The sequence below is a fragment of the Cydia splendana genome, unplaced genomic scaffold (genome assembly GCF_910591565.1).
Source record: "Cydia splendana unplaced genomic scaffold, ilCydSple1.2 scaffold_78_ctg1, whole genome shotgun sequence".
NCBI classification, from domain to species: domain Eukaryota; kingdom Metazoa; phylum Arthropoda; class Insecta; order Lepidoptera; family Tortricidae; genus Cydia; species Cydia splendana.
In genome coordinates, this window is record NW_026946905.1 from 300,479 (window position 1) to 328,142 (window position 27,664).

Genomic DNA, 27,664 nt, shown 5'->3' on the forward strand with positions numbered 1-27,664 from the left:
ATTGTAAGTTTATGCATGTGACTGAAATAAGGAAATATATTTTCCGGTAAAGTGCCTTTTTAATTACACTTAATTATAATTAGTCATCACATCACACACATCACTCATCTTCATCTGAGTAGGTGTACCTACTACCTAGGTAGTTAAAAAGGTACTTCGTCATCTACACTGTTAACCGACAAAAGTCGTATGTCTATTTATAAGACATTAGGTTAACTGCTGGTCACTAGAGTTTTTCTGTTAGTACCTTAGTCATGGTTGCCTTGGGTATAGTTTCGTAGTTTAGTTAAGTAAGCAGTGCTTCCTCACCGTGTAAGGCTCCCCGCATCGCCACTTCAGTTTTTACAGCATTGACTTTAGGTACTACATGACATGATGTATTATGACAGGCCCAGCGTCTATTTACGTACCTGTTGTACTTGGGTTTGTAATTGAGCTTTGCCCTGATTATTATTCTATAGAATCATGTATTCCGGCTCTAAAATAGATTGGAATTGGGATTTATCATATGAAATCTGGGTCATATACGATTTTGAAGAATTGTATATCCTCATCTATTTATAGGTTTTATTTGGGCAGTTTAGGCATGCCTCTGTGTTCCACAATTTCCACGGCTACTTACGCAGAATGCATTATTACTCTTATCCTGGTCACCTGCTTGTTTCTCTTAAACTATAATTTAACCTGTCTTCTAACTGTTCCAACAGGATTGCTACAACAATCTTTAACCGGAATACCGTCAAAGTCGTCGTATAATATATTTTTATATATACTTTGTTCGTTTTTATTTAAACTGATACATTAAGTTCTTACCCATACGAACATCTGCAAAATGCAGTAAATTTATGATACGGGTATAGGTTAGAAGAAGGTTAAATTGTAATACTTTACAGGAAATGTTTTCCAACTGGCGTATTTTTTTTTGTATAATTGAAATCTATCCTGAATCTACATTAGTAGATATGCCTATTCCCGAGGCCATCCATCTATACCTACGCCTTAAGTTAACTGGAACAGTAGGCAGAGGCACTTAACTGCTTATTATATAATTTCGAATTCAATAAATACATTACATAATAGGAGGTCACTCTATACTAACATAATGTCAGTTAATGACTATTTTGCTTCCCTATTAAGTTTTGGTCGGCTAAAGAATCCATCTAATGGTGGTATCTAGGACATTTTGGATGACCTAAAACAAGATACTATCGTTAGTACCAACCAACACTATATCGCGTCAGTTTACTTTTAAGTACTATGTTGTACTAATTTGGACGACCTATAACAAAAGGTCCTATCGTTAGTACCAACCACCACTATCGCGTCTACTAGACTAGTTACTAGGTACATTTGACTCTTTTGGTTTGTTAGTACCAGTTGAACATTCAACTTACTAATTATTCTCTGTTTGTATCGTAGGTAAGTGTTATGATTTCGCTTATCATTTCTTTTGTTTTGCTAGTACTAGTTGAACATTCAACCTACTACTTATTTATTTTGCTAGTACCAGTTGAAAGTTCCAACCTACTAATTATTTGTTTTGCTAGTACCAGTTGAAAGTTCCAACCCACTAATTATTTGTTTTGCTAGTACCAGTTGAAAGTTCCAACCTACTAATTATTTGTTTTGCTAGTACCAGTTGAAAGTTCCAACCTACTTATTATTTGTTTTGCTAGTACCAGTTGAAAGTTCCAACCTACTAATTATTTGTTTTGCTAGTACCAGTTGAACATTCAACCTACTAATTATTTGTTTTGCTAGTACCAGTTGAACGTTTCAACCTACTAATTATTTGTTTTGCTAGTACCGGTTGAAAGATTCAAACTACTACTTATTTGTTTTGCTAGTACCAGTTGAACGTTTCAACCTACTCATTATTTGTTTTGCTAGTACCAGTTGAACGTTTCAACCTACTAATTATTTGTTTTGCTAGTACCGGTTGAAAGATTCAACCTACTAATTATTTGTTTTGCTAGTACCGGTTGAAAGATTCAACCTACTAATTATTTGTTTTGCTAGTACCAGTTGAACATTTCGACCTACTAATTATTTGTTTTGCTAGTACCGGTTGAAAGTTTCAACCTACTAATTATTTGTTTTTCTAGTACCGGTTGAAAGTTTCAACCTACTAACTATTTGTTTTGCTAGTACCAGTTGAACATTTCAACCTACTAATTATTCGTTTTGCTAGTACCAGTTGAACATTTCAACCTACTACTTATTTGTTTTGCTAGTACCAGTTGAAAGTTTCAACCTACTAATTATTTGTTTTGCTAGTACCAGTTGAACGTTTCAACCTACTAATTATTTGTTTTGCTAGTACCAGTTGAACGTTTCAACCTACTAATTATTTGTTTTGCTAGTACCGGTTGAAAGTTTCAACCTACTAATTGTTTGTTTTGCTAGTACCGGTTGAAAGTTTCAACCTACTAATTATTTGTTTTGCTAGTACCGGTTGAAAGTTTCAACCTACTAATTATTCGTTTTGCTAGTACCAGTTGAACATTTCAACCTACTACTTATTTGTTTTGCTAGTACCAGTTGAAAGTTTCAACCTACTAATTATTTGTTTTGCTAGTACCAGTTGAACGTTTCAACCTACTAATTATTTGTTTTGCTAGTACCAGTTGAACGTTTCAACCTATTAAATTTTTGTTTTGCTAGTACCGGTTGAAAGTTTCAACCTACTAATTATTTGTTTTGCTAGTACCGGTTGAAAGTTTCAACCTACTAATTATTTGTTTTGCTAGTACCGGTTGAAAGTTTCAACCTACTAATTATTTGTTTTGCTAGTACCAGTTGAACGTTTCAACCTACTAATTATTACTTATACCAACTGCAGCATAGATGTGATGTACAGTTTACTTCTTGCAATTTATTTTTCTTGTTAGTCCGACTCCGACTTACTACTCAATTCATTTGATGCTGAGTTTACGTGTCTACTCCTACAGTAAAACAATAACAAAGCCCTCGGCATTCATCAGTCTAAGTACGCTATCTATGTTCTTGACTCACTTGACATCGTAACGGTCCTTGATAATTTAACTGGTCCGTTACCTGCTAGCATTGTTTATTATCATAAACAGCACATACCTATGTATATATAAATACATGTTAAGTCGACACTAAGTTAACATCGATTCATACCCATATCGTGCTATAAATAGCATTTCAATTGATTATAACTGGTTATTTTAACCGAACAATATTTCTTTTAGGACATAAGGTCCATAAAATGTATACAACTATACCGACTTAATATGCAGGTTTCTCTATACGTTCCCACATGTAAAAATATTTTAGTATTTGATTACACGACTAAGTAGGTCGGTATATTTTAAGTATGAACGGTAAATACACAACTCATAATAATTATGATTTCCGCGAAGGTAGTTTGATTATTTACCCTTTATATCATATGAATTCTAATATACGATTTTGAGTCAGAAAATAAACCATGTACCATCTGTATTTGTAACACGCAAACCATCAGCATATTCGTTTCTGTCATTTCATGGAAATATTCATGGCTAATACGTCGGTGCCACATCATAGGAATAATGTAACATGAGTACATTATTTTTTTGTAGTGACCCCAATTATTGATCTATCTTGCATTGATTACACTTTTGGATTTACATTTGGTAACTAGGCTCACGCACAGTAGCCATTGTCAAAGAGTTAGTGTAATAAGCACGCGTATATTTCTTCTTTGCTTAGTAAATATTCCTCCCGAGTTACGTACCATCAATTATTTACTCAATAATAGTTGTAAAGTTAACCACTGTTCTTATGTAAACAGTCAACAAATTTTCGCATTATGTACAACCGTACGTCACTCGTTACACTGAATATCACCTCGCCCAAAATTTTGTATTACCTGAATACAATCGGCAGCTCGGGAGGAAATGGACAAATACGGTAGCTATTAGGTTAGGATTTCCATACCTTAGGTTTGTTTTTTTTCCGCCACCGTTACCTTTCCTTTCCGTGTTTTTTTTTGTAATATTTTACCCTCGTCGCCATCTGTGACGTCCAGGCTGCGAATTTACAAAAGCTATACTATTTCAGTCACGACTCAGATTCTAATAGGTGAGCTTTTGTTTATGCATATTACTTGACAATATCTATATCGTTTCAGTAAAAAGTACTCACTGAAATGGATTAGCTTTTGGCATACATATTTTCAAATATTATTTACGCCAAAACCTAGTCAAGTTTAGTAAGTTCAGTCACGTTTGAATGTGATATCAAAATTTTAATAATACTCATTTACTCAAATGGTTTACATTTTGTCGCGATATATTTAAACATTAATGCTCTCACAATACCTAGTCGAGCGGAGTCTCGCCGTCATTATTCAATATTATTCATCGAGTATTATTTGTACGACACTAAAGTTCACTGAATATTGATTTCAACAATTATTTTTTAACTAAATTACCTTTCACCTAGTATTCACGTGAAATTGTCAAAAAAGTAGTTTAGGTTAGTTTGATCTGCAACCTCCAAGAAAACGAAATGTTGCTGGAAAAGTGGGTTAGGTTAGAACTGCGACCCCCCAGAAAACGAACTGTTACCAAAAATTTGAGTTAGGTTAAGTTAGAACTGCGACCCTCAAGAAAATGAACTGTTGCCAGAAAAGTGGCTTAGGTTAGGTTAGAACTGCAACCCCCAGGAAAATAAACTGTTGCCAGAAAAGTCGTCCTATGTAAAGAAAAGTCGGTTCGCTGTTTGGTCGCAGTTCACCTAATACACTCCTCCTCGCTTCGCTCGTCGTCGCACCTATCTTGACTCAGTGAACTCTGTCAAATGACGAGACGATATCGTATTAATAATTATCTAGCAAATGGAATGATTTGACCAAAGAAATGACACTCCAAACGTTGTGCACATAATAATAATATACTTAACAATAATTCTATAAAGTAAAACATTGTCATGATGAAAATTTGGCGAATGTTGGTTGCCAAAGTAAATCATCTGCGAAAACTTGTCTGGCAAGTGAAATTCGGACACTAAAACGGAGAAAAGGCAGAATAGCATAGTAAATCTTGGTCCTTAAATAAATCATCTACTTCATTATGTACCAATGTATTATAAAATACAGTCGACTTATAATTTATATTATGATTTCACACTAAACATGTCCTAATAAGAAATCTCAACTGATATAGTTGTTAAATGAAAAAAAAAATTAGGCATTTTTAAGTAATTAGCACGAACAGTAATTAATACAATACAATCGGAGTCATTACTAAAATATTATTCAAGTTTTAGATCGCAACAAGCTAGCATTTGTAGCAACAATATCCATATTAATTTAGCCAACAAAGTCTATACGATTTCAGTAAATTTCTGTACTGTAATGGATTAGGGTTTGGTCAAGTTTTGTCCAAACAAAAGCTAATCCAGTTCAGTTCGCATCCGGACCTTATCAGTATAGGCTTTGTAAATTCGCGTCCAGGCTCCGTTGTGTACTGGGTGATCAAATGAAACAACTGTTATTGTTCGTGCACTCCGCCAGCCACCCGCCGCCATCACACTTCCCCACGGAGTGAAGCTAGCGGGTAGTTGCGTCGTACTGTTTATTGTGTAATCGTCACACTAACACTAAAACTAAAACTAAATACTTCTTTTATACTAAAAAGTAGTACTAGCAGGATAATTACAATTTATAACTAATACTTATTAATTACTAACACTAAGAATTCCTAATTTTATATTTAGAGCCTGAGTGGTGCACGCAAGTGTGTGTGTGTGTGTGTGTGTGTGTGTGCGTGTGTGCGTGTGTGCGTGTGTGCGTGTGCGCGTGTGCGCGTGTGCGCGTGTGCGCGTGTGCGCGTGTGCGCGTGTGCGCGTGTGCGCGTGTGCGCGTGTGCGCGTGTGCGCGTGTGCGCGTGTGCGTGTGCGTGTGCGTGTGTGTGTGTGTGTGTGTGTGTGTGAGAGAGAGAGAGAGAGAGAGAGAGAGAGAGAGAGAGAGAGAGAGAGAGAGAGAGAGAGAGAGAGAGAGAGAGAGAGAGAGAGAGAGAGAGAGAGAGAGAGAGAGAGAGAGAGAGAGAGAGAGAGAGAGAGTGAAGGTGAGTATATAAGCAAGGTAAGTAGCGCCTCAGTATTTGCATATGTTTGTGTTTTTAACCAGTCTATGGTTGCAGTTTTGCAATCAAATAGTTGTAGCGGATATACAGGGTGAAATTTAAATCACTGGCCATATTCATTCCAGGCACTAGGTTACACTTAAGGAATCTATTTAGCGAAAAAAAAGAGTACATTTTTTTTTTTTTTTTCATTTTTCAATTTTTAAATACTTTCCACAAGTCGTGGTCACCCTATTACCACAAATGTAAACAAACCTAATAGTAGGTTTTAACAACAACATCAGCAAAACCCTTATCTGACCTTCACTAAACCTTATAATCGTTGCAATAGGGTCCACCTAGTTAGTGTTGGCGATGGTAGGCAGGTTTATCAATTTCGAGGGTAGTCTAAACCATTCCGCGCTAGCGGTAAACATAACGGTTAGCATAAATGATTAGTCACTCGTCACTCGCCAACCTTAAAGTAATAATCGCGCGCGTACTAAGGTTTAAAAAAATGTTTTCGAACCGGGAATATTAGGAAATGGTACGGTGTTATTTATTAAGTGGTGAGTGTTTACGTGGTGCACAAAGATTATACGAAATGGAATCCGTTCCACGCCTTCGCAGACAAGGATTGAATCCAAGAGTACCATCTCGTGGGACTTTCGTTAATTGCGTCGACTTTTAATCAAATGTAAGTACTTACATAAGATGATTCAATTTTTTAAATACGCCTGAATGCAAAGATTCCTGACCTAGTTTTTACTCATTGTTTTTAAGCCACGGACGTTTTGTTAATAATCATTAGTCAGAAATAATATTTTAGATTAAAAATGGGTTGCCTTTGCATTTTGATGGCTCTAAGCCCGTTAAAGTATGAAGGAAAAATTAGCAACTTATGTAGGTAAGCGTCTTATCTCGCTGCAATAGGGTTCATAATTGGTGACGCGATTGCAAACAGCGGGAGGGGCGGGGTGTCAATGACCTTAACTGATAAGAGAGAAGCGGGTGTAGTGGGTAGTTGTCGGTTCACCATAACGTACGAGGTTTTTAGGACAACTTGATGATGAGTTATTTCGAAAAAAATGTACTGAGCGGTATTAAAAGAAAAAACACGTGTTTAATATTTTTTCGAATTCTTTCGGGTGTTTCAATTTGGCCAGTGAATTAAATTTCACCCTGTATATTAATGAGTTTATTGATAGTATTGTATAAATAGGCAGATTGTGCAGCGAATTGTCTCTGAGCAAATTTAGATTTAGTTAGAGGTCTAGGGGCCACATTGTTTCGTCTCCGACGTCCCGCAGTGGTAGGGTTATAATTCTGAGTCTTGTGCACTTTTACAATAGCGCTAACTATATACAGTTTACGCATTGAGAGAAGACCGCATTCTTTGTATAATTCAGCAGTAGGATGCCTGTACGGCTTCGAAAGCATGACTTTAATGAGACATCTTTGTGCTCTTTCGACTTCTATGAATTTAGTTTTAATGCTGCCCCCCCAAACTGGGATACAATAGCTCATTATGGATTGGGCCAATGCAGTGTAAATTTGCTTTGTGGCGCATCACTAAGTGCATGCGCACATCACTAGCCGCAAACCGGTCCAGGCGACAGCGGGGTGAAGAAGACGCGCGGAGGGAACCGCCGCGCACCGGCTCCCAGACCGCTGCACGGAGCCCACAGACCAACCCCTATAGACCGAGCTTATAGGACGACTCGCGGCCACCGCCCGTATGGTGTATAGGTCAAATATAAGATTGTTCGCGCGCCGCTCCGATCAGTTGCGCCCAAGGTTACGACCTGTTAGCAGTGTGCACGAGTCTAAGAAAATAAATCGTAAACTATTGAATTCATTGGGAAATCATGGGATATTGCAGCGTAAAATGGTGTGGCAAGTCATCTAAGACATCTACTTACGAAACAGATGGAATAACATCCCACAGGAAAGTCAAATTCATTATTTCATTGAATAATGTTTCTTGTCCGCGGGGTTCATTTTATACTGGTCGTAAGCAGAGGCGAAGTATGTCCGTCCCTTTTCGTCAACTTGAAAATGCAATGCGCTATCCCTTTCCCTTTCGACTAGTGATGTGACGATGATGGTTTTTCAGTTGCGGGAACTTCGTGCTTCGTCATACCGTATTGTACCATTTTAGACATAATATATAGGTAATATGTTGTGTAAGTTTTTTAGAATCCTCTAGGCTGGCCTGGCGGAGCAGTTAGGCCGCATGTCACGAGATGGACCTGATGATGAACTTCAAAGAAGTGCGAGGGAACTCGGTGTTGGTTTGTGATAGACATATGTTGTATGGGTTTTTTAGAATCCTCTAGGTGAGCAGTTAGGTCTCATGTCACGAGATGGACCTGATGATGACCTCCAAAGAAGTGCGAGGGATCTCGGTGTTGGTTTGTGATAGACATATGTTGTATGGATTTTTTAGAATCCTCTAGGTGAGCAGTTAGGTCTCATGTCACGAGATGGACCTGATGATGAACTTCAAAGAAGTGCGAGGGAACTCGGTGTTGGTATGTCTTAGACATATGTTGTATGGGTTTTTTAGAATCCTCTAGGTGAGCAGTTAGGTCTCATGTCACGAGATGGACCTGATGATGAACTCCAAAGAAGTGCGAGGGATCTCGGTGTTGGTTTGTGATAGACATATGTTGTATGGGTTTTTTAGAATCCTCTAGGTGAGCAGTTAGGTCTCATGTCACGAGATGGACCTGATGATGAACTTCAAAGAAGTGCGAGGGAACTCGGTGTTGGTATGTCTTAGACATATGTTGTATGAGTTTTTTAGAATCCTCTAGGTGAGCAGTTAGGTCTCATGTCACGAAATGGACCTGATGATGAACTTCAAAGAAGTGCGAGACAACTCAGAGTTGATTTGTAATAGGCATATGTTATTGGTCCATTTGAATATGTTTTCAATACAACCTTCTATGACCTTAATAAAACGGACAAAAGAAAATAATTGTATGAGATTTTGGCGACACTTTTTTCTCGTATCGAAAGAGATTGCGATTCTGAGTGGAAATAATATAAAAATTTAAACTTTAAAATTCATGTTCTGGGTACTTTAAACAGAAATGCCCTAATATGTTAAGTAAACATTTCAGGTACATTGTTAAATTACTTAATGAAATATTAAATTAATCAATATAATTATTAAGTAAGTTTACTCTAAGTATTCTAAATTGGTAACAATTTTACCACAATAAATTTCGGTATCACTGGTAGCAGTACCCACTACCTGTAATGAACATGTCCCATCCCTACGCTTACACGTGTCAGCGCGCCATGTTTGAAACGACCAATCGCAACGCCGTGAGCACCCCTCCCGCACCTCACAGTTTGGTGATTTGCGTCGGGAACAAAATGGCCAATATTAGGTTTCTAGAGGCGGTGTTCTGTGACGGAGCCTCAGAGCGCATCCGATCGCCATCGACGCCGAACCTGTGCCGCTCTGCCCCGCCGCTCGCGCTTACGCCTACGCAACCTATTGCTTGTTTGCTATCGCATAAATTCATAGCGCTTTGTAGAAATTAGATTATAGATTTATACGTGGAGTTCGTGTTTGATTTAATAATCATATAGAGTAGAACACCACATTGGTGACCCGAGAGTGCTTACGGACCGCGGGAAGTTTTATCGTCGCGTTATAATTATGACGGATGAGAATGGTAACGGCGCGGGCGCGTCGGTCACGGCGCCGCCTCGGGCGGCCGAAGATTTTGCTGATGCGCAAGTTGGCGCGCCGGTGGCCGTTAACCGCGTGGCAATTCGGTTGCCGCCATTTTGGCCGGACGATCCCGAAGTCTGGTTTGGACAAGCAGAGGCGCAGTTTCACGTGTCAGGTATTAAGGACGACGCCACGAAATTTTATTGCGTCGTTGCTCAACTCGATCACAGGTATGCCAAAGAGATTAAAGGTATTATTAAGAATCCCCCAGCTACTGATAAGTACCCAAAGTTAAAGGCTGAATTAACTAAGTACCTGTGTGTTTCCCGTCAGCAACAGATTACCCAGGTGCTGTCTAATGAGGAACTGGGGGATCGCAAGCCCTCGCAATTTCTGCACCATTTACAACATTTGGCTGACGGCGGAATGAACGACGAGTTTATGAAAAGTATGTGGATGAAAAGGTTACCGACGCATGTTCAACCTATTTTAATTTCGCAGGCCTCAGCCAGTTTGGAGGAGCTAGCAGATCTCGCCGACAGAATTTGTGAGGCCACGTCACCGTCGCCGCCATTACACGTTGCGGCCGCGACGTCCGATTTTGGTGGGCTATTGAAACGCATCGACGACCTGACACGTGCACAGTCCGAGATGACTAAGCAAATTGCGCAAATGTCCATGCATCAAGGCCGAGGGCGCTCAACATCTCGTCGAGGAGGCAACGCGAGATCGAGGAGCAGGGGTCGGAGCCGAAGTAGAACTGCAGGTACGTGTTGGTATCATTCTATTTTTGGTGAAAAAGCGAAGAAATGCACTACCCCCTGCAACTACTCGTCGGGAAATGCAAGCGGCTCTCAGTAAACGCGGCGACTGATTGCCGCGCCACAAGCCGCCTCTTCATAACCGACAAAAGGTCAAAATTGCAGTTCCTTATTGATACCGGTTCCGACCTCTGCGTGGTGCCACGTGGGAATTGGCCCGATGGCAAACCGACTGAGTACAGCCTCACCGCTGCCAACGGCACTCCTATTCAGACATATGGGACCGTCACGCTGCACCTTGACCTGGGCCTACGGCGAGACTTCGTGTGGAACTTCGTGGTAGCTAGCGTAGGCAAGCCGATCATCGGAGCAGATCTCCTCGCACACTATGGGTTGCTCGTGGACTGTCAGGACGGTAGATTGATAGACAAGCTCACCTCTCTCTCCTCAGCAGCCATACGGATGAAATGCGACATCTCCAGCATCAAGACGATTTCCGGTGACAGCGAGTACCACGCCCTGCTGTCAAAGTACTCGCAACTCACCAAACCGTCAGGCATCACACGTCAAGTGAAGCATAACACCGTACATTTTATCCGTACCTCACCAGGGCCTCCAGTATTTTCCAGACCACGCCGCCTGGCTCCCGATAGGCTGAAGGTGGCTAAGGAGCAGTTCGAAGAGATGGTTAGAGACGGCACCGCTCGTCGCTCCGATTCACCCTGGGCTTCTGCGCTCCACCTCGCTCCAAAGAAGGACGGCTGGAGACCTTGCGGGGACTACCGCGCGCTTAACGCGCGAACAATCCCGGACAGGTACCCCATTAGGCATATCGAAGATTATGCTCACAGTCTGGCAGGCTGCAAAATATTCTCCAAAATTGACCTAGTCAAAGCTTATAACCAGATCCCGGTTTTTCATGAAGACATTGCCAAGACTGCTATAACCACGCCATTCGGACTTTTCGAGTTTCCTTTTATGTCTTTCGGCCTAAGAAATGCAGGACAGACCTTTCAGCGTTTTCTCGACGAAGTACTTCGTGACATGGATTGCTGCTATTCTTATATCGATGACATTTTGGTATATTCCAGAAGCCACAGCGAGCACCTGGAGCACCTGGAGCAGGTTTTCAAACGCCTGGCAGAGTACGGTCTGCTTATCAACGAGAGGAAATGCGTGTTTGGTCTAGGGCTTGCAAATATTCGAAACTTTCAGGTATTCGAATATTCGACTTTTTCTGACGACATATTCGAATATTCGAATAATTATTCGAATATTATAAAAAATAAGAAAAAGAACGAGAAATCGGTTTATTATCGTTTTATTCAAAAGCTTATTTCACATATTGCTAAAACTAATGATATTTTGCAGAAATCCACTTAATTGACTAGATTTTATCATCCTACTATGAGATGCCCACATTTATAAAAAACAAGTAAAACGCCAAAATAAGACGTATTCAATATTTCTAGATAAAACTTTTATTATAAATGCGCCGTTGAGTGTAATAAATAATATAACTTTAATCATCTAAACCAAACCTAGGTATGTAAGATATTTTTTTTAGTAGGTAATTATTTTCTGATTTAAATTAACTTGTAGTCACTCAGAGGCCTTAATTAATGGTCGGCTTAATTATATAATATTGGAATATTTAAGGGAAAAAGTTAGTTGACTACTGGATTATTTGTCAGCTAAAGGTGCATAGTTAGATTACCTAGTTGGGCACTGGGCAGGTTTGGTATGATCAAATTTGAGAATTGCGATAAGTGCGGGCAAGGTTTAGTCTTAATAAACAGAATGACCCTTTAACTTAAAACTTATGCACCGTAAAAATAACATACTTTTTGATTTCGTTTTCTTTCAAATTGAGTTAGGTTTCACTGTATTCACGAAGTCTATCGAGAGGAATACAGTAAAAATATTATTTCCTTCGTATTTGGGTACCTACCATTACTCATTCACTGTAAATACCCGGAAAACACACAGAAACTGTAACTGCAGCGGATTAAATAGATTTTTTATAGTAATAAAAAATATTCGAATATTCGAAACCTGAGCGGCCGAATATTCGAATATCAAAACAGGCCGAATATTCGACAAATTCGAATATTCGAATATTCGAATTGCAAGCCCTAGTTTGGTCAGCGCGAGGTAACCTTCCTGGGTTTTCACATTTCGGAGCAAGGTACGCGCCCACTGGACACCAGGATCGAAGTCATTCGAGATTTCCCTCCTCCGAGGACTGTAAACGGCCTACGCAGGTTTTTAGGCATATTAAATTTTTATAGGCGTTTCATCCCACACGCTGCTGAGGAGCAAGCACCACTTCACGACCTGCTAGCTGGTCCAAAGGTCAAGGGCTCGCATCCCATCAGCTGGACTCCTGAACTTCTCCAAGTTTTCGCCAGCTGCAAAGCAAGTATCGTTAGATGTACCCTACTCGCTCACCCAGTATTGAATGCACCTCTAGCTCTCGTCTGTGATGCCTCAAACTCAGCCTTGGGCTCGGTGCTTCAACAATTGGTGGACAAAGAATGGCAGCCACTCGCATTTTTCTCGAAGAAGATGAACAAGGCCCAGTCTCGTTACAGCGCGTACGACAGGGAACTTCTGGCAGTGTACGAAAGCGTCAAGCATTTCAGGTTCATGGTTGAAGGCAGGCATTTTGTGATCTACACCGACCATAAACCAATCACATACGCTTTCCAGCAGAGAGACCGTCACTGTTCGCCTCGCCAGTTAAATCAGCTCGATTTCATCTCACAATTCACCACCGATATCAGACACATATCTGGTAAGGAAAACATTACAGCAGATGCCCTTTCTCGGATCGAGGCCATTTCGAAGCCACCTGATGTGGAGACCCTGGCTCGTTCGCAGAAAGCAGATCCTGAGATGCAAGAGCTCCTGAACCCCAACAACTCCTCCATCGCTCTGAAGGAAGTTCAAGTACCAGGGACCCTCATCACGTTGGTCTGTGACGTCTCACAGTCTAGGCCTCGTCCCTATGTACCACGCGAGCTACGAAGGCAGATCTTCGATGCCATACACTGTCTGAGTCATCCAGGTGTGAAGACAACAACCAAGCTGGTCACGGAAAGGTACATCTGGCCCAACGCACGGAAAGATTGCCGTGCCTGGACCCAAGCCTGCATTGCGTGCCAAACTTCTAAAGTACAGCGTCACACCTCTTCTCCACTCGGTCAGTTCGCGCTTCCTGGTGAGAGATTTAGTCACGTGCATATCGACCTAATAGGACCTCTCCCACCTTCACACGACTTCAGATACTGTTTCACAGCTGTGGACAGGTTCACACGCTGGCCTGAAGTACTACCACTTCATGACATCACCGCCGAGTCGGTGGCAAAGGCACTATGTGGAACATGGGTCTCGAGATTTGGTTGCCCACAGGTCGTCACAACTGATCAAGGACGTCAGTTTAATTCACGACTTTTTCAGGCGTTGACGCGCCTCTGTGGCGTACATCTGCGCCACACAACGGCGTACCACCCAGCGGCGAATGGGATGGTGGAAAGGCTCCACCGCACCCTTAAGGCCGCCATCATGGCCCACGACGAGAAGAGCTGGACTGACGTGCTCCCCGTCGTGTTGCTCGGGTTGCGGACGGCTTGGAAGGCGGACCTGCGGTGCTCGGCTGCGGAGATGGTTTATGGTGAGCCATTACGGATCCCGGGTGAGTTTTTCAATTCTAACACACACCCTCACAACATGTTGCAGCCATCTGACTTCGTGTCACGGCTTAAAGAGCACATTTCTCACCTCAAACCGCAGCCGGCATCTCATCACACACCCAAATCGATTTTTGTACACGAAGATCTCAAAACAGCAACATATGTTTTCATTCGCAAGGACGCTGTCCGCCGTTCCTTGGAAAAGCCTTACACTGGACCACACAAAGTACTCTCAAGAACTGATAAAACAATCACAGTAGAATCGAATAGAGGACCTGTGACAGTCTCTATAGATAGAGTAAAGCCAGCTTTCACTTTAGCCGAGCAAGACAGTCGTCAGCAAGCTGCTGTCCCATCTTCCGACGCTAAACAGGACCCTGTTAGGAAAACACGTTCTGGTCGCATTGTCAGATTTCCTAATTTGTTTTCCGCAGATGGACCTTAGCACTCCCAGGGGGGTGATGTGGCGCATCACTAAGTGCATGCGCACATCACTAGCCGCAAACCCGTCCAGGCGACAGCGGGGTGAAGAAGACGCGCGGAGGGAACCGCCGCGCACCGGCTCCCAGACCGCTGCACGGAGCCTCAGAGCGCATCCGATCGCCATCGACGCCGAACCTGTGCCGCTCTGCCCCGCCGCTCGCGCTTACGCCTACGCAACCTATTGCTTGTTTGCTATCGCATAAATTCATAGCGCTTTGTAGAAATTAGATTATAGATTTATACGTGGAGTTCGTGTTTGATTTAATAATCATATAGAGTAGAACACCACAGCTTTAGTAGAGAAGGTGAGGCTATGTGTTTTAAGGTTTTAAAGATCCAGATGAGCTTGCGTATTCATTACCATTTAGATATTCAATGTGAAAGTTCCAAGAGAGCCTTTGGTCCAGGATTATACCAAGGTATTTAACAGTAGGTACTTTTTCAATTGTAATACAATTACAATTTGCAGTTGTAGTTAGGTCACACTTGTGTATTATTAGTTTGAGGTGAGATGGGGGCTGTGTATTCTCATACTTTGAAAAACACATGTAATTGGTCTTGGCAGTATTTAGAGTAAGGAGGTTAAGTTGTAGCCATTGGTTAACCTTGAGTAGACCCTGTTGCGCCTTGTTATATACAGCCTTCCAAGAGCGATCTTTAAAGACAATTGCAGTGTCGTCCGCATATGAGAACACACTGCCTCCCTCGACGGGGAGATTAGTCAGGTCGTTGATATAGGTTAAAAAGAGCGTAGGCCCCAGAACGCTTCCTTGAGGGACCCCATAAGATATGGATCTTACACTGCTTATTTCGCTACCAATCCTAACGGATTGAGTGCGACCAGAAAGGTAGCTTGTCAATAACTCAAGAGGTTTTCCCCGGATGCCCATGTGCTCAAGTTTATGGATTAGAGTGGGGAGAGAGACAGTGTCGAACGCTTTCCGTAAGTCCAAAAATATGGCAAGGCATTTGTTTCCTTTATCTACCTGTCGAGTAATTTCTGTTGTGAGTACTAAAACCGCATCTTCCGTAGATTTACCACGCCTGAATCCATACTGCGAATCAGAAAGTATATTAAATTTGGTGAGATAACCAACAAGTCTGACGTTAATTAACTTTTCCACCAACTTTGATAGCAGGCAGTACGGAGATAGGGCGGTAATTATTGACGTCAGCTCTCTCTCCACTAGGGCTTGCAATTCGAATATTCGAATATTCGAATTTGTCGAATATTCGGCCTGTTTTGATATTCGAATATTCGGCCGCTCAGGTTTCGAATATTCGAATATTTTTTATTACTATAAAAAATCTATTTAATCCGCTGCAGTTACAGTTTCTGTGTGTTTTCCGGGTATTTACAGTGAATGAGTAATGGTAGGTACCCAAATACGAAGGAAATAATATTTTTACTGTATTCCTCTCGATAGACTTCGTGAATACAGTGAAACCTAACTCAATTTGAAAGAAAACGAAATCAAAAAGTATGTTATTTTTACGGTGCATAAGTTTTAAGTTAAAGGTTCATTCTGTTTATTAAGACTAAACCTTGCCCGCACTTATCGCAATTCTCAAATTTGATCATACCAAACCTGCCCAACTAGGTAATCTAACTATGCACCTTTAGCTGACAAATAATCCAGTAGTCAACTAACTTTTTCCCTTAAATATTCCAATATTATATAATTAAGCCGACCATTAATTAAGGCCTCTGAGTGACTACAAGTTAATTTAAATCAGAAAATAATTACCTACAAAAAAAAATTTCTTACATACCTAGGTTTGGTTTAGATGATTAAAGTTATATTATTTCACTCGACGGCGCATTTATAATAAAAGTTTTATCTAGAAATATTGAATACGTCTTATTTTGGCGTTTTACTTGTTTTTATTATAAATGTGGGCATCTCATAGTAGGATGATAAAATCTAGTCAATTAAGTGGATTTCTGCAAAATATCATTAGTTTTAGCAATATGTGAAATAAGCTTTTGAATCAAACGATAATAAACCGATTTCTCGTTCTTTTTCTTATTTTTTTATAATATTCGAATAATTATTCGAATATTCGAATATGTCGTCAGAAAAAGTCGAATATTCGAATACCTGAAAGTTTCGAATATTTGCAAGCCCTACTCTCCACTCTTATAAATCGGGGTAACGATGGCTTTCTTGAGCTGTTCCGGGAAGACTCCCTGGGCAAAGCAGAGATTGGTAAGTTTGCTTATGATCGGCACAACGACGGCTCTGGCTAGTTTTAAAAACTTTGTAGGTATTCCATCAAAACCGGGGGCACTGCTACTCTTAAGGCTAGACAAGACTTGGTCGACTTCCATTGGATCTGTTTCAAGCATGACAAAAGATTGTTGAGCATTGGATGGAAGGGTATACAGGGACTGATGATTATTAACTATAATGGCCTCTGCTAGTTTTTTCCGTGTGTCAGCAAAAAAATTGTTAACATTATTAACTGCAACAGAAGATGATGGTCCTGAGTTAAGCAAGTCTATGTTATGATTATCTCTCGGTTTGTAGTTGGTTATGTTTTTTATTGTGTTCCATAACGCCTTCGGATTTTGTGCTGATTTTGCTAGGATATCCCTATCATATGCTCTCTTAGACTTCTTAATTATATTGTTACAGAAGTTACGATATCTTCTGAAGGTGACCTTCAAAATCTCGTTATTAGGATCCAGTCTACACTTCTTCTGTAAATTATTTCTGTTATAAATACATCTAAGAATCCCTTTGGTCATCCAGGGCTTAACAGTCCTCTGTTTTTTAGGAATTCTACTCATTGATTTGCTTTCTTTTAGGGATTCCTGTAGTCCATGTACTAACTGCTCTAAGATAAACACTGGATTGTCACTAAGTAGTAAGGAGTCCAAGTTTTTATCCATAAGAATGGTAAGAGCTTTCGGGTAATTTATGTGTTTAGCTACTCTAGGGTGTTTATTTTGAACCATGTTTGATAGGGCTAGAAATATTGTAAGGTGGTATGTAATAGATGTATTTAGAATAGCTGTGAAGGCTGAGGTTTTACAAGGGTCAGATTTAATCATAAAATGATCCAGACAGTTAGCACCCCTTGTAGGTAGCGTGTGGCTAGGGAGGAATCCAAAGGTAGAAAGCATATTTAAATAATTGTTTCTATTAGTTCTGTCAGAGGAGGACTCTTGAGACCTAGAAATAAGATTAATATTAAGGTCCCCAGTAATTATAATCGTTTTAACTGTTTTAATAGTGTTTAGATGAGCTTATAGTGAGGTAAGAAAACTAGAGGCATCAGTGTTAGCCGGAGAGCGATAAATGCCTAGTATGACTGCATGTCCTATTTTTACCTGAACGCAAGTAGCATCACTAAGCTTAATTTCACGTGTTACCGAGTTCAGATAACTCCTCGTGTAGCTCACCACCCCATCATTTTGGTTGTGGTTATTAACAGTTGCCAAAGACATGTAATTGGGAATTATTGGAATAGGCTTATGGGGATCAAGTCTACACTCAGTCAATATTAGGATGTCTACCCGTAAATCTAGGTTCGAAAGAGTAATATTTAGATCGTCAAGGTTTGCATATATGCTACGAATATTTTGAGCAATAATTGTTAAATCGTCCTTAGATACAGATATACGCTTGGATAGATTCTGGACGTCACATTCACAAGCAAATGTTATCTCTGTGTGGTCTATGTCATTTAGTGTTGAAAGTCGACTATCCATAAAATAGAACCGTTTTTCCCCCGAAGGGTAAAAAACGGATATTTAGGTTCCTGCCGAAGCTTGAACCACATTATGAGATAACACCCTTGTAACTCAGCCCTAATCAAGCGAATTCATCAACTAGTAGCGCCATCTATCGCGCTACCCAAGTACTAATGTCGACCGGTTGCCAGCGCTCGGCTGCTTTCTCTTCAGTACCACATAAGCCGGCAAGGCCCTTAGGTGTGGTTCAAGCTTCGGCAGGAACCTAAATATCCGTTTTTTACCCTTCGGGGGAAAAACGGTTCTATTTAGGTGTCCGTGCCTTCGCTTGAACCACATTATGAGACGTGTTTAAACCTCTGCCGGCGCTGGCCCGGGCGTACTGTGACTGATAATATTTAAATTTATGCAAAAATCACTTGATAAGAATATGGGCTTGAAATTTATTCCGTATTGATATACTAAAGGATTGTTTACGTCAAACCTTAACTAGATTTTCCTTATTTGTAATTACCGATAGATGAGACAATTGTTAGCACTAACTGGCAACATAAGTTATCCATTGCGACTATAAAACTACTTAACTTTTTATATAAAACAAAACTGTGTGACTATTAGTTGAAAGACTGTCCCTAAAATCATAATTAAAGACATAAGTAGGTACTTGTAGGTCGTACATATTTAAGTGTAACCACTATCTGAAGTAGTAGCTCTGATGCGTGTAACGTGAACCTCATCGAGTGAGTTTTACATTAAACCCGTCCAAACTACCTGATTCTTTCCTTACAATAGCCCACTAGGTGATAAAAAGGATTTGTTGTATGATGTAATGATATTACTACTACTTATCTACTGCTTAACACAAATAAAGCACTGCGGCCCATCCACTGTTTAAAATTCTTGTAACTAATTGGAAAAGCTTGGGTCCTCTCTGATTTATCGTATTTTCCAACAATTTAATGTAAATTGGTAAGTTGCATCATAGGCCAGATGTAATGTAATATGACTTTTAATCTGGACAAATAACCAAAGGTTTGTATAGGTACCCACTACAATACGATATTGACATTATTTAGATATTAATACATAGTTATTGACTAGGTATACCAGGTTTATTTGTTAATGGGCTATCATTACATAAGGACAACATATTCCGTAAATGTGTTCAAAATTATAAACATGATGTTCTTATTTGTGGAAGCAATTGAGATTTATTTCGAATCAAGTACTCCTCTGCCTGAAAGTAACGTCAGAAAGTGAAGAAGAAAATACAACACTTCATGATTTAATGTATGCGTTACTAACAAGTAACAACTCTCAACTCAACACCCTAGCAGTAGTTTCAACTGAGGCGATAATACATCCTTCCTTACTGATTAGTTTTAGGTGAGGGTTGCTTTAAAAAAAAAACAACCATATTAATAGTAAGCCATGAATAGATATTAATTCTTATATGAAATGGTAGGCTCCTACCTATTTTAAGTGTCAATTATGCTGCTAAATTTATTACTCCCCACAGATAACTGAAAACTTGCCAATTAGGCTGGTGCCAGGTCAACCAAGCTTCTATTATATGCTTGTCAGTCATGCAAGCGAATGTAACTAATGAACAGAATCACTGACACGAAGGTGACAATCGTATGGAGGCGATGATTATGAATTTAAAGTGATGCAGACAACTCCAGTTGTTGTGGATGGCATCTCACCATGATGTTGTGCGTAGACTGAAGATCCGTCTACCAAGTAGGATATTATAGAAGATTTTTTAATCTTTGAATAATTCCAATGCCTTCACCCATAATTTTTAGGCTAATTATAATAAAGGCTTGTAATTGTAGGTTGTTTAATGTTCACTCTTTCTGGTGGCAAGCTGATTCCCAAACTGAAGATTTTATGGTTCGCGCGCTGGTAATGGATTGTGCTTTATTGTTAGACTTAGCACGTTGTGTGAGTTTTTAATGCTTTCGTATACATACGATCTTCTAATAAGAGTGTAAAAACCTCTTGACTGACGATGAAAGACTCTTTGAGTAAGAGTAGAGGAGGTGGACCTATCCACTTTAAATTGTAGTGCAACCTTTTCAAACCAATTGCGGAACTTTCGTAACATCCAGACAGATTAAAACATTATTATTATTTGTATATTGGTCCGAACCAGTAAGTTCTTGGCATTATACCATTGCAGTGGCACAAACCACGGGTGTCTCATGATGTCATCTAATCTCAAGTGCTGCCAGCACCGGCGCGCGCGGGCGATGCTGTGGCACAATTCCTGTCAAACCTTAACACGTGTAGACGTGTTCATTACCAAATATTAATTTGATTTCTTAATTTGTACTTTGAAGCCCCAATCCGCATTAGGCCAGCGTGGGGACTATAGCCCAAGCCCTCTCGCGAGTGAGAAGTGGCCTGTGCCCAGTAGTGGGACGTATATAGGCTGAATTATTATTATTATTAATTTGTAGGTACTTTTGATTAGAAATTTAGCAATACAAGGACGTTGTATGTTGTTTATTGGCTTTCGTGCAATCAAGTTGTGTATCATTTGATGATCTTGAGGGAACCCTAGGGTTAATTAGGCATCATGATGCCCACAAATAAACAATTATTTGATAATCTAGGCCTTTCTGCGACATATTATATTCATGTCACTACCTTGACGTAATCATAGAATAAATAATAGTATGTACTATTACGACAGATTATGACCGCAAGGTGGCGCCAGCGCGAGCAGGCGTCCGTTCCATAGCGGTGCGCGGCAACTACTAGTGCTAGACACCAAAATTGGTGTGGGCCGCATGTACTTCTAGCGACGCGACGAAATCGCGGAGTGAGCTACGCCTGACGTAACGTTGATATATGTCTACTGACATCTCATATTTACTGTATTTAATGATATAAGCTTATTATCATGAATATATAAATATATGAATTGTAGTTGTCTTCACAACTAATGCTGTAATTCTATTAGCAGAGCATCTGCCCTATAACCAAGACACGATGATTTTGTAGGGTACTACACCTGGAACTCTAATTGATTGCATTGACGATGACGTTTCCAATTACATGCCCTACGAGACCTGTTACAACAGTATGCTGTAAACCCTGGACTACTAGCTTTCAGCTAAGCTTATTGTATTTAGATCTGGCAATGACAGCAGAACTAGTGTTGATTTTCAGAGTAAATTGCAGGCTCTATTTAACCGGCGAACATATTTGTAGTCATGACTGTCATGAGTCACTACTGGGATCATATTTCGCTTAGATCTTGCATTTTTTCCTGAACCACCGTATGTTGTTGTTCTTTTATAAAATCACGTGAGTACTTCCTTATCTGCAAAGGAAACCTCTCATCTGGAAATCGAAAGAAGGATATTTCTGATCCGTGTTCTTTCAGAATCCGGTATCTGCTATCGGTGACTGCCTGCAAATATTTTCTACATATTACGCATGTGTGTACGGTTACGTACGTTGTACGTTTGTATGTACGTTGGCTTGCCCCGCAGTCCACATGGTTTCAAAGTTTCTGAAGTGACTTCATTTTAATTTGTCTATTTGGCGAAATTAAACAATCATCGTTTAGATGTAAAGCCGTGGACCGTGGCTATTGGTTCGACAGCTTAGTTCTCTTAGGCGGCTTCACCTCTAATTCAATTCGCGATTTTTCGAAACAGAATCAGTAACTCCACTCTAACTAAACTACCGAAAAATCTTTTCATAAATTCTTTATTTATGTACATAACTTGAAGGGCCGCCTCATCTTCTACATAGGCATAACATTTACCACTAAAGAAACCGATGTTTCACCTATTGAACAATCATGGGTAACTATGCGGATTGCCATACTAATTTAATATTTTACTAGTTGGTCCTTTTAGACATTCTGTGAAAGCACCTCCTACAAATACCGTCTGTTTCCGATAGTTATATTACCAGTAAGAGTTCATTTCCTTTGAAATTGAACTATGTAACATTTATGGTCAACGTTTTATGATGTATGATTGTTATACCAACGGCAGGTCGATTGACAACCCGCTGCTTAGATAATCTTCCGAAGTGGAGCTTGTTACTTGAATTTTGAACCTGGAAATTCCCAAGTTTCTACCTGACTGATGTGAATAGAGCACTAATTACATTATAAATGCCTTTGTCAGTTCGGTCTATTGGACGGAAGACGGAATGCGATTGAAGGTACTTGCTGTTTTCTACGTGTTAGTCTTAGTTCAGTGGTCTCTGTTTCACAGCTACATAGTAGACGATTTAAAGTAAGTAAAAGATTTCTCTTTGTAACAGGCCGCAATTTTTTAGCTAATGGTCAATATTTAGAGAGTATACAGGAGATGCTTCAGTATTCCCAAAGACACTATTAACCTGACTAGTCATTCATCATTCAAAAGAGGGATTTAGTGCGATGATTTTTCACTAATATATATGAGTATCATAAACTCTATTCTTTTCAGGTTTAGAGCCGCAATAAAGAGTTATCTCTTGTTAGCCTATGACAGAGCCGTAAATGAATTGGCATTATACTTGTATTGGTATTCCTATTCAGAAGAGAGAGTTTTAGTTTTCTTTCCTTCTTTAAGGCTAACGTCAATTTTCTTGCCTCCCCCTCTCTCTTTTTGACATAGGATCTAGTTGGGCAAAGTATAACACAAGGTTTTTCACTTTGTACTTTTCCCTTTTCACAGTTTTTTAACTGCTATTTTTCATGGCCGGTTAGTCATACAGTTTAGGATCCTCAGAATGTATATTTTTGGTTTGTTTGGTATCTCACGGGAATTGTTTGTTATCGACCCAGACCAACATTTGTACACGACCAAGACGGAAACCTTCCTTTTTCCTGGCAGGTTGAGACAATTATTGTAACTGCATTTCCTTATCAATTTCGCGCCAAACCCGCTAATAGCAATTCTGCTGCTCGTCGTTCTAAAAGGTGACACACCATTTGGTCGGCTACAATGATGATAACGCCCACTAAGTCGTGCATTGGTTCATGACCATGCAGATCTTAAATGCGAGGCCGACTGTGCAGACATCGAACGATAAAGCGACCAATAAGACGTCCGCTACCGTATTAATGGTAGACCATGAGACAACGGTTTTTGTTTAACAAGACAACATCATTTCAATGTCATTTCAGAGGACGATGCGATATCATCTCATAGGACGACGCATTAATGTCTCACGATACGACAAAATGTAGTCTTATGAAACAATGCAACGCAACGTCTATGGGACGCAATATCCTCTCACGGGACGATACCACAGGATGGCGCAATGTCTTCTCACATGATGACGTAACTCATCGCGATGCCTGTCGTATCACAGGATGACGCCTTACTGCTTTACAGGACGACGCTTGATGTCCCACAGGAAGATGTCATGTCATCTCACGGGACTACGCTATGTCGTCTCACGCAACGACGCTTGTCGTCCAACGGGACGACGCTGTGTGCCATTTATACCCGTAGGTATTCTTTTTATGATGATGGCTATAAGAGCTCACTTAGTCTCATCGCTGGGCCACGGGCACTGAGCGGAATGTAACAAGGTCTTTTAACGAGACGATGCTCGTCGTCTTACAAGACGCTGCCATGTCGTCTGTCAGGACAATACCAAGTCGTGTGTCAGGACGATACCACGGGACGACGCCATGTCGTCTCACGGGACGACGCCTTGTCGTCTCACGGGACGATGTCTTGTCGTCTCACGGTACGACGCCTTGTCGTCTCACGGGACGACGCCTTGTCGTCTCACGGGACGACGCCTTGTCGTCTCACGGGTTGACGCCATGTCGTCTTACGGGACGACGCCATGTCGTCTCACGGGTCGACGCCATGTCGTCTCACGGGACGACGCCTTGTCGTCTCACGGGACGACGCCTTGTCGTCTCACGGGACGACGCCTTGTCGTCTCACGGGACGACGCCTTGTCGTCTCACGGGACGACGCCTTGTCGTCTCACGGGACGACGCCTTGTCGTCTCACGGGACGACGCTCGTCGTCTCACGGGACGACGCCATGTCGTCTCACGGGACGACGCTTGTTGTCCCACAGGACGAAGCCATAAGGCGTAAGTACCCGTGTACTTTTTATGACGGTGCCTGTAGGAAGGTCACTGCGTCTCGTCGCTGGGCCATGGGCACCGAGCGGAATGTCACGAAGTCGGAGGTTTTCAAAATATCTTTACGATTTAAATTTCTTGATCTTTTTAAACTTGCTTTGTAAACGTGTTGCTCGGCTGAGTTACAAAAGCGTACTGAAGAGAAAGCAGCCGAGCGCTGGCAACCGGTCGACATTAGTACTTGGGTAGCGCGATAGATGGCGCTACTAGTTGATGAATTCGCTTGATTAGGGCTGAGTTACAAGGGTGTTATCTCATAATGTGGTTCAAGCGAAGGCACGGACACCTAAATAGATGAATGAGACTTTTGTGAGGGTGTGGTATGGGGGGGTGTTCATAAAATAGCGAAAAGGTATCAAACTTTTGGTTACAGTTACTAGGTTACAGTTACTAATAGTCATATGTTCTCTGTGAGATACGTTTATGGAAGCATCTATATTTAAGGCCATTTATGTTATTTTAAGTTTTATGTTCATCCCATGTATGTTTTTCTGTGTTATCTCCTCAATAAATAAATAAATAAATAAATAATAAATAAATAGGGTAGCATAGAGTTGGGGAGTTGTTGCACGTTATTAGACTGAGAATTGCGTAGTGTTTGATAATGACATCAGTGTAGGGTGTTAAAACCTGACTACCAGGGGCACATGGGTTGTATAGATTAATTGAGGATAGATAAGTTGCATAGATAATATAAGTATACATACATGTCGAAGTGTGAATTGTATCATGTGTGTGTGTGTGAAAGTGAGAGCTTTGTAGAAGGATATTCGTTAGCCACTGTAGGAAACTATTACTAGGAGCACATAATGCAAAGGAGGTTGCTCTATACGATATATTAATTATAACTAGCTTTGAGTTTAGCATTAAGATTATTACATTATTTATAATTATACAAATTTTAGTATTACAGAATAGGGCGGTGGGGTTGCCAGTACGTGTGTTGCCTTGTACGTCTACGAAGTCTGGTTTACGATTACGAGTCTGAGTGCGCAGTGATGTACCAGGGCAGCATAAATCTTTAAAGGTTGAACAGATGTACATTGTGAATGGAGCGAAACATAATTGTAATAGTTTAAAAAAGACGCATAGGGCACTCACATAGGCAATTAAAAAATTGGTAATTTTATCTAGTCTATTGTAACTTACACTAATATATAGTCAATTTCCACTAAAGTTTTGACTCCGTTGTGCAGTGGAATTGCTGTGGTTGTAACCGTGACCATGGGGATTTTCTTTTCGGAGTCGTTCGATTTGTTCTTCACTTGACACCAAAATAATAGGGGAATTGTCTTCCTTTGTGACATATACGCGGCCGTAATTTGTCCAACAGTATTTGAATAAATTGGCTCTTTTTAGCTCTCTGGCCGGAAAATGTAGGCGGGCCGCATGCGGCGTCAGCTGTTCAGCCACATAAATAGGGGTGTCAGAGTTAGTTTTTATGCCCAGATGTTTAGCACATAGGTGTTCAGATTTCTTCATATTGAATGTTTTACATTTGGAAAGTATTTCATTTTTTAGAAGTGTCGTTGTAGTTTCCATTATTATCGTAGAAGTATTGGAGTTGTCCTTGTTATTTCTAACTCTATAAATGTCCTTTACAAATTAAGCAGGAGGTCATTAAAAACAATTTAAAATATGTAGGTATACTCAGATTTAAAGAAAACATTTCATCTCACTCTTTGTTACGATAAACGATATTACTATCCCTTTTTTTCAGTCACTTGCCGCGTTTTGGCGTTTTCCATGCTCTTAATGTAATAATATTCTAATCCAAGCAAAACGCTGCAAGTAGCACTTGTAGCGTTCTGCCTAACCCAAAATCATCATGAATTTCAAATAAAAACGCGGCAATTGCTGTTGCAATGTTTTGGTACGCCCAGACCATAGTTGCCGCGTTTTGACAGTTTTCTACAGCCTTAATTAAAAGAGATATCAAAAATCTGAAAAAAGGGGATGATAGAATAACATAAAAGGAATCATTTGATCCAAGGCAACTTAAAACGCTGTAACTCGAGTTGCAGCGTTTTACCATTTGACGGCAGTGCTGTCGCCTAACGCCAGTTCTGGTTTTGGAGCATCACCTAGCATTAGCAAAATGTTGTCATCGAGTTCTTGATCCCCCGCTGAAGACGAAAGTACCTGGCGTTGTGTCTCTGGTAGATCTGGAGCAGACGACGGACCTGGGCGCGGAGAGGCTGGTCGCAGCGGCTCTTGTTGCGTCGGGGGCTGGGACGGTGGTTGCTGCGGCGAGTCCAGCGCTGGGGTTGGCGGCGGCGCTGCGGTGCGAGGCGGCGGCGGCGAGGCCACGTGGCCGCGCGGCGACGAGCTTCGCTCATAACGTTCTTCAGAATCAACTATCATGTTGTCTGAAAAGAACAATACGTTCTGTATTTTGTTGTACAATTGAGCCGAGGAAGGAATAGCGTGACAGTAAGAGCCCGTAATTAGCAAATACGCATCACAATCCTCAAAACAGGTCATTTGACCTCAAACAGACATAATTGTGACAGTAAGAGCCCGTAATTAGCAAATACGCATCACAGTCTTTGAGATAGGTCTAAAATTTGACCTCAAGCTGTTACAAAAGTTATGTGTGACAGTCAATGCCCGCAATTAGCAAAAACGCATCACATTTCCAATAGAATCTCATCAGCTTATGAGAAATAGCTAGAAACAAATAGTAACTCACCATCTGTTTCACTAGAATCTGAAGAATATATAATTCTAGATCGGCCACGTGTCTGTCGTAGTAATCTTGACTCCAGTTTCTTGATCTTTCTCCTAATATTCTCCTCTTCGTTCTTCCGTTTCCCCATGTTGAAAGTGGAAGGTACGCGTGCGAAGGCTTGAGCACGGGAATGAATAATGAAGTAAAAATGGTGGTTTCCAACCGTCGCCAGGTGGGAGTAGTGGAAGGGGTAACTTTTTTCTTTTTAAATGTTGCCAGTACAAAACTTTAAAAACCGTGCAAGGCTGATGCTTGGGGGTGCTACTACACTATGTTAACTTTAAATCGCAAAGAATGAAGCTGTGAAACATAATAATAAAATGTGAAAAATAGGTAGGTAGGTAACTCTAAACAAATGACTCGAGAGCGCCGACCGGACCGTTCAGGCACACCTCGGACA

General features: G+C 40.7%; 1 protein-coding gene and 1 pseudogene across 1 annotated transcript; one reads left to right on the top strand and one right to left on the bottom strand.

The window, feature by feature from the left end:
- The window catches only part of LOC134805901 (uncharacterized), a 37,393-nt pseudogene extending 10,041 nt beyond the window's left edge, over positions 1 to 27,352 (bottom strand).
- Positions 10,526 to 13,858, top strand: LOC134805904 (uncharacterized). Its single transcript, XM_063779101.1, has 4 exons — positions 10,526 to 11,344; positions 11,621 to 11,719; positions 12,821 to 13,633; positions 13,831 to 13,858. Exons 1-4 carry the CDS (start codon positions 10,578 to 10,580, stop codon positions 13,856 to 13,858), a joined length of 1,707 nt encoding a protein of 568 aa, XP_063635171.1. The 5' UTR covers positions 10,526 to 10,577.
- Positions 27,353 to 27,664: the final 312 nt, after the last annotated feature.

What these genes read in the sequence shown, in the direction of transcription:
- LOC134805904 (XM_063779101.1), top strand. Translation starts at nt 10,578, where the DNA reads ATGCACTACCCCCTGCAACTACTCGTCGGGAAATGCAAGCGGCTCTCA. An exon ending in GCGCGAACAATCCCGGACAG is followed by an intron (nt 11,345 to 11,620) that starts GTACCCCATTAG and finishes GGTATATTCCAG; the next exon opens with AAGCCACAGCGAGCACCTGG. An exon ending in AAATGCGTGTTTGGTCTAGG is followed by an intron (nt 11,720 to 12,820) that starts GCTTGCAAATAT and finishes AAATTTTTATAG; the next exon opens with GCGTTTCATCCCACACGCTG.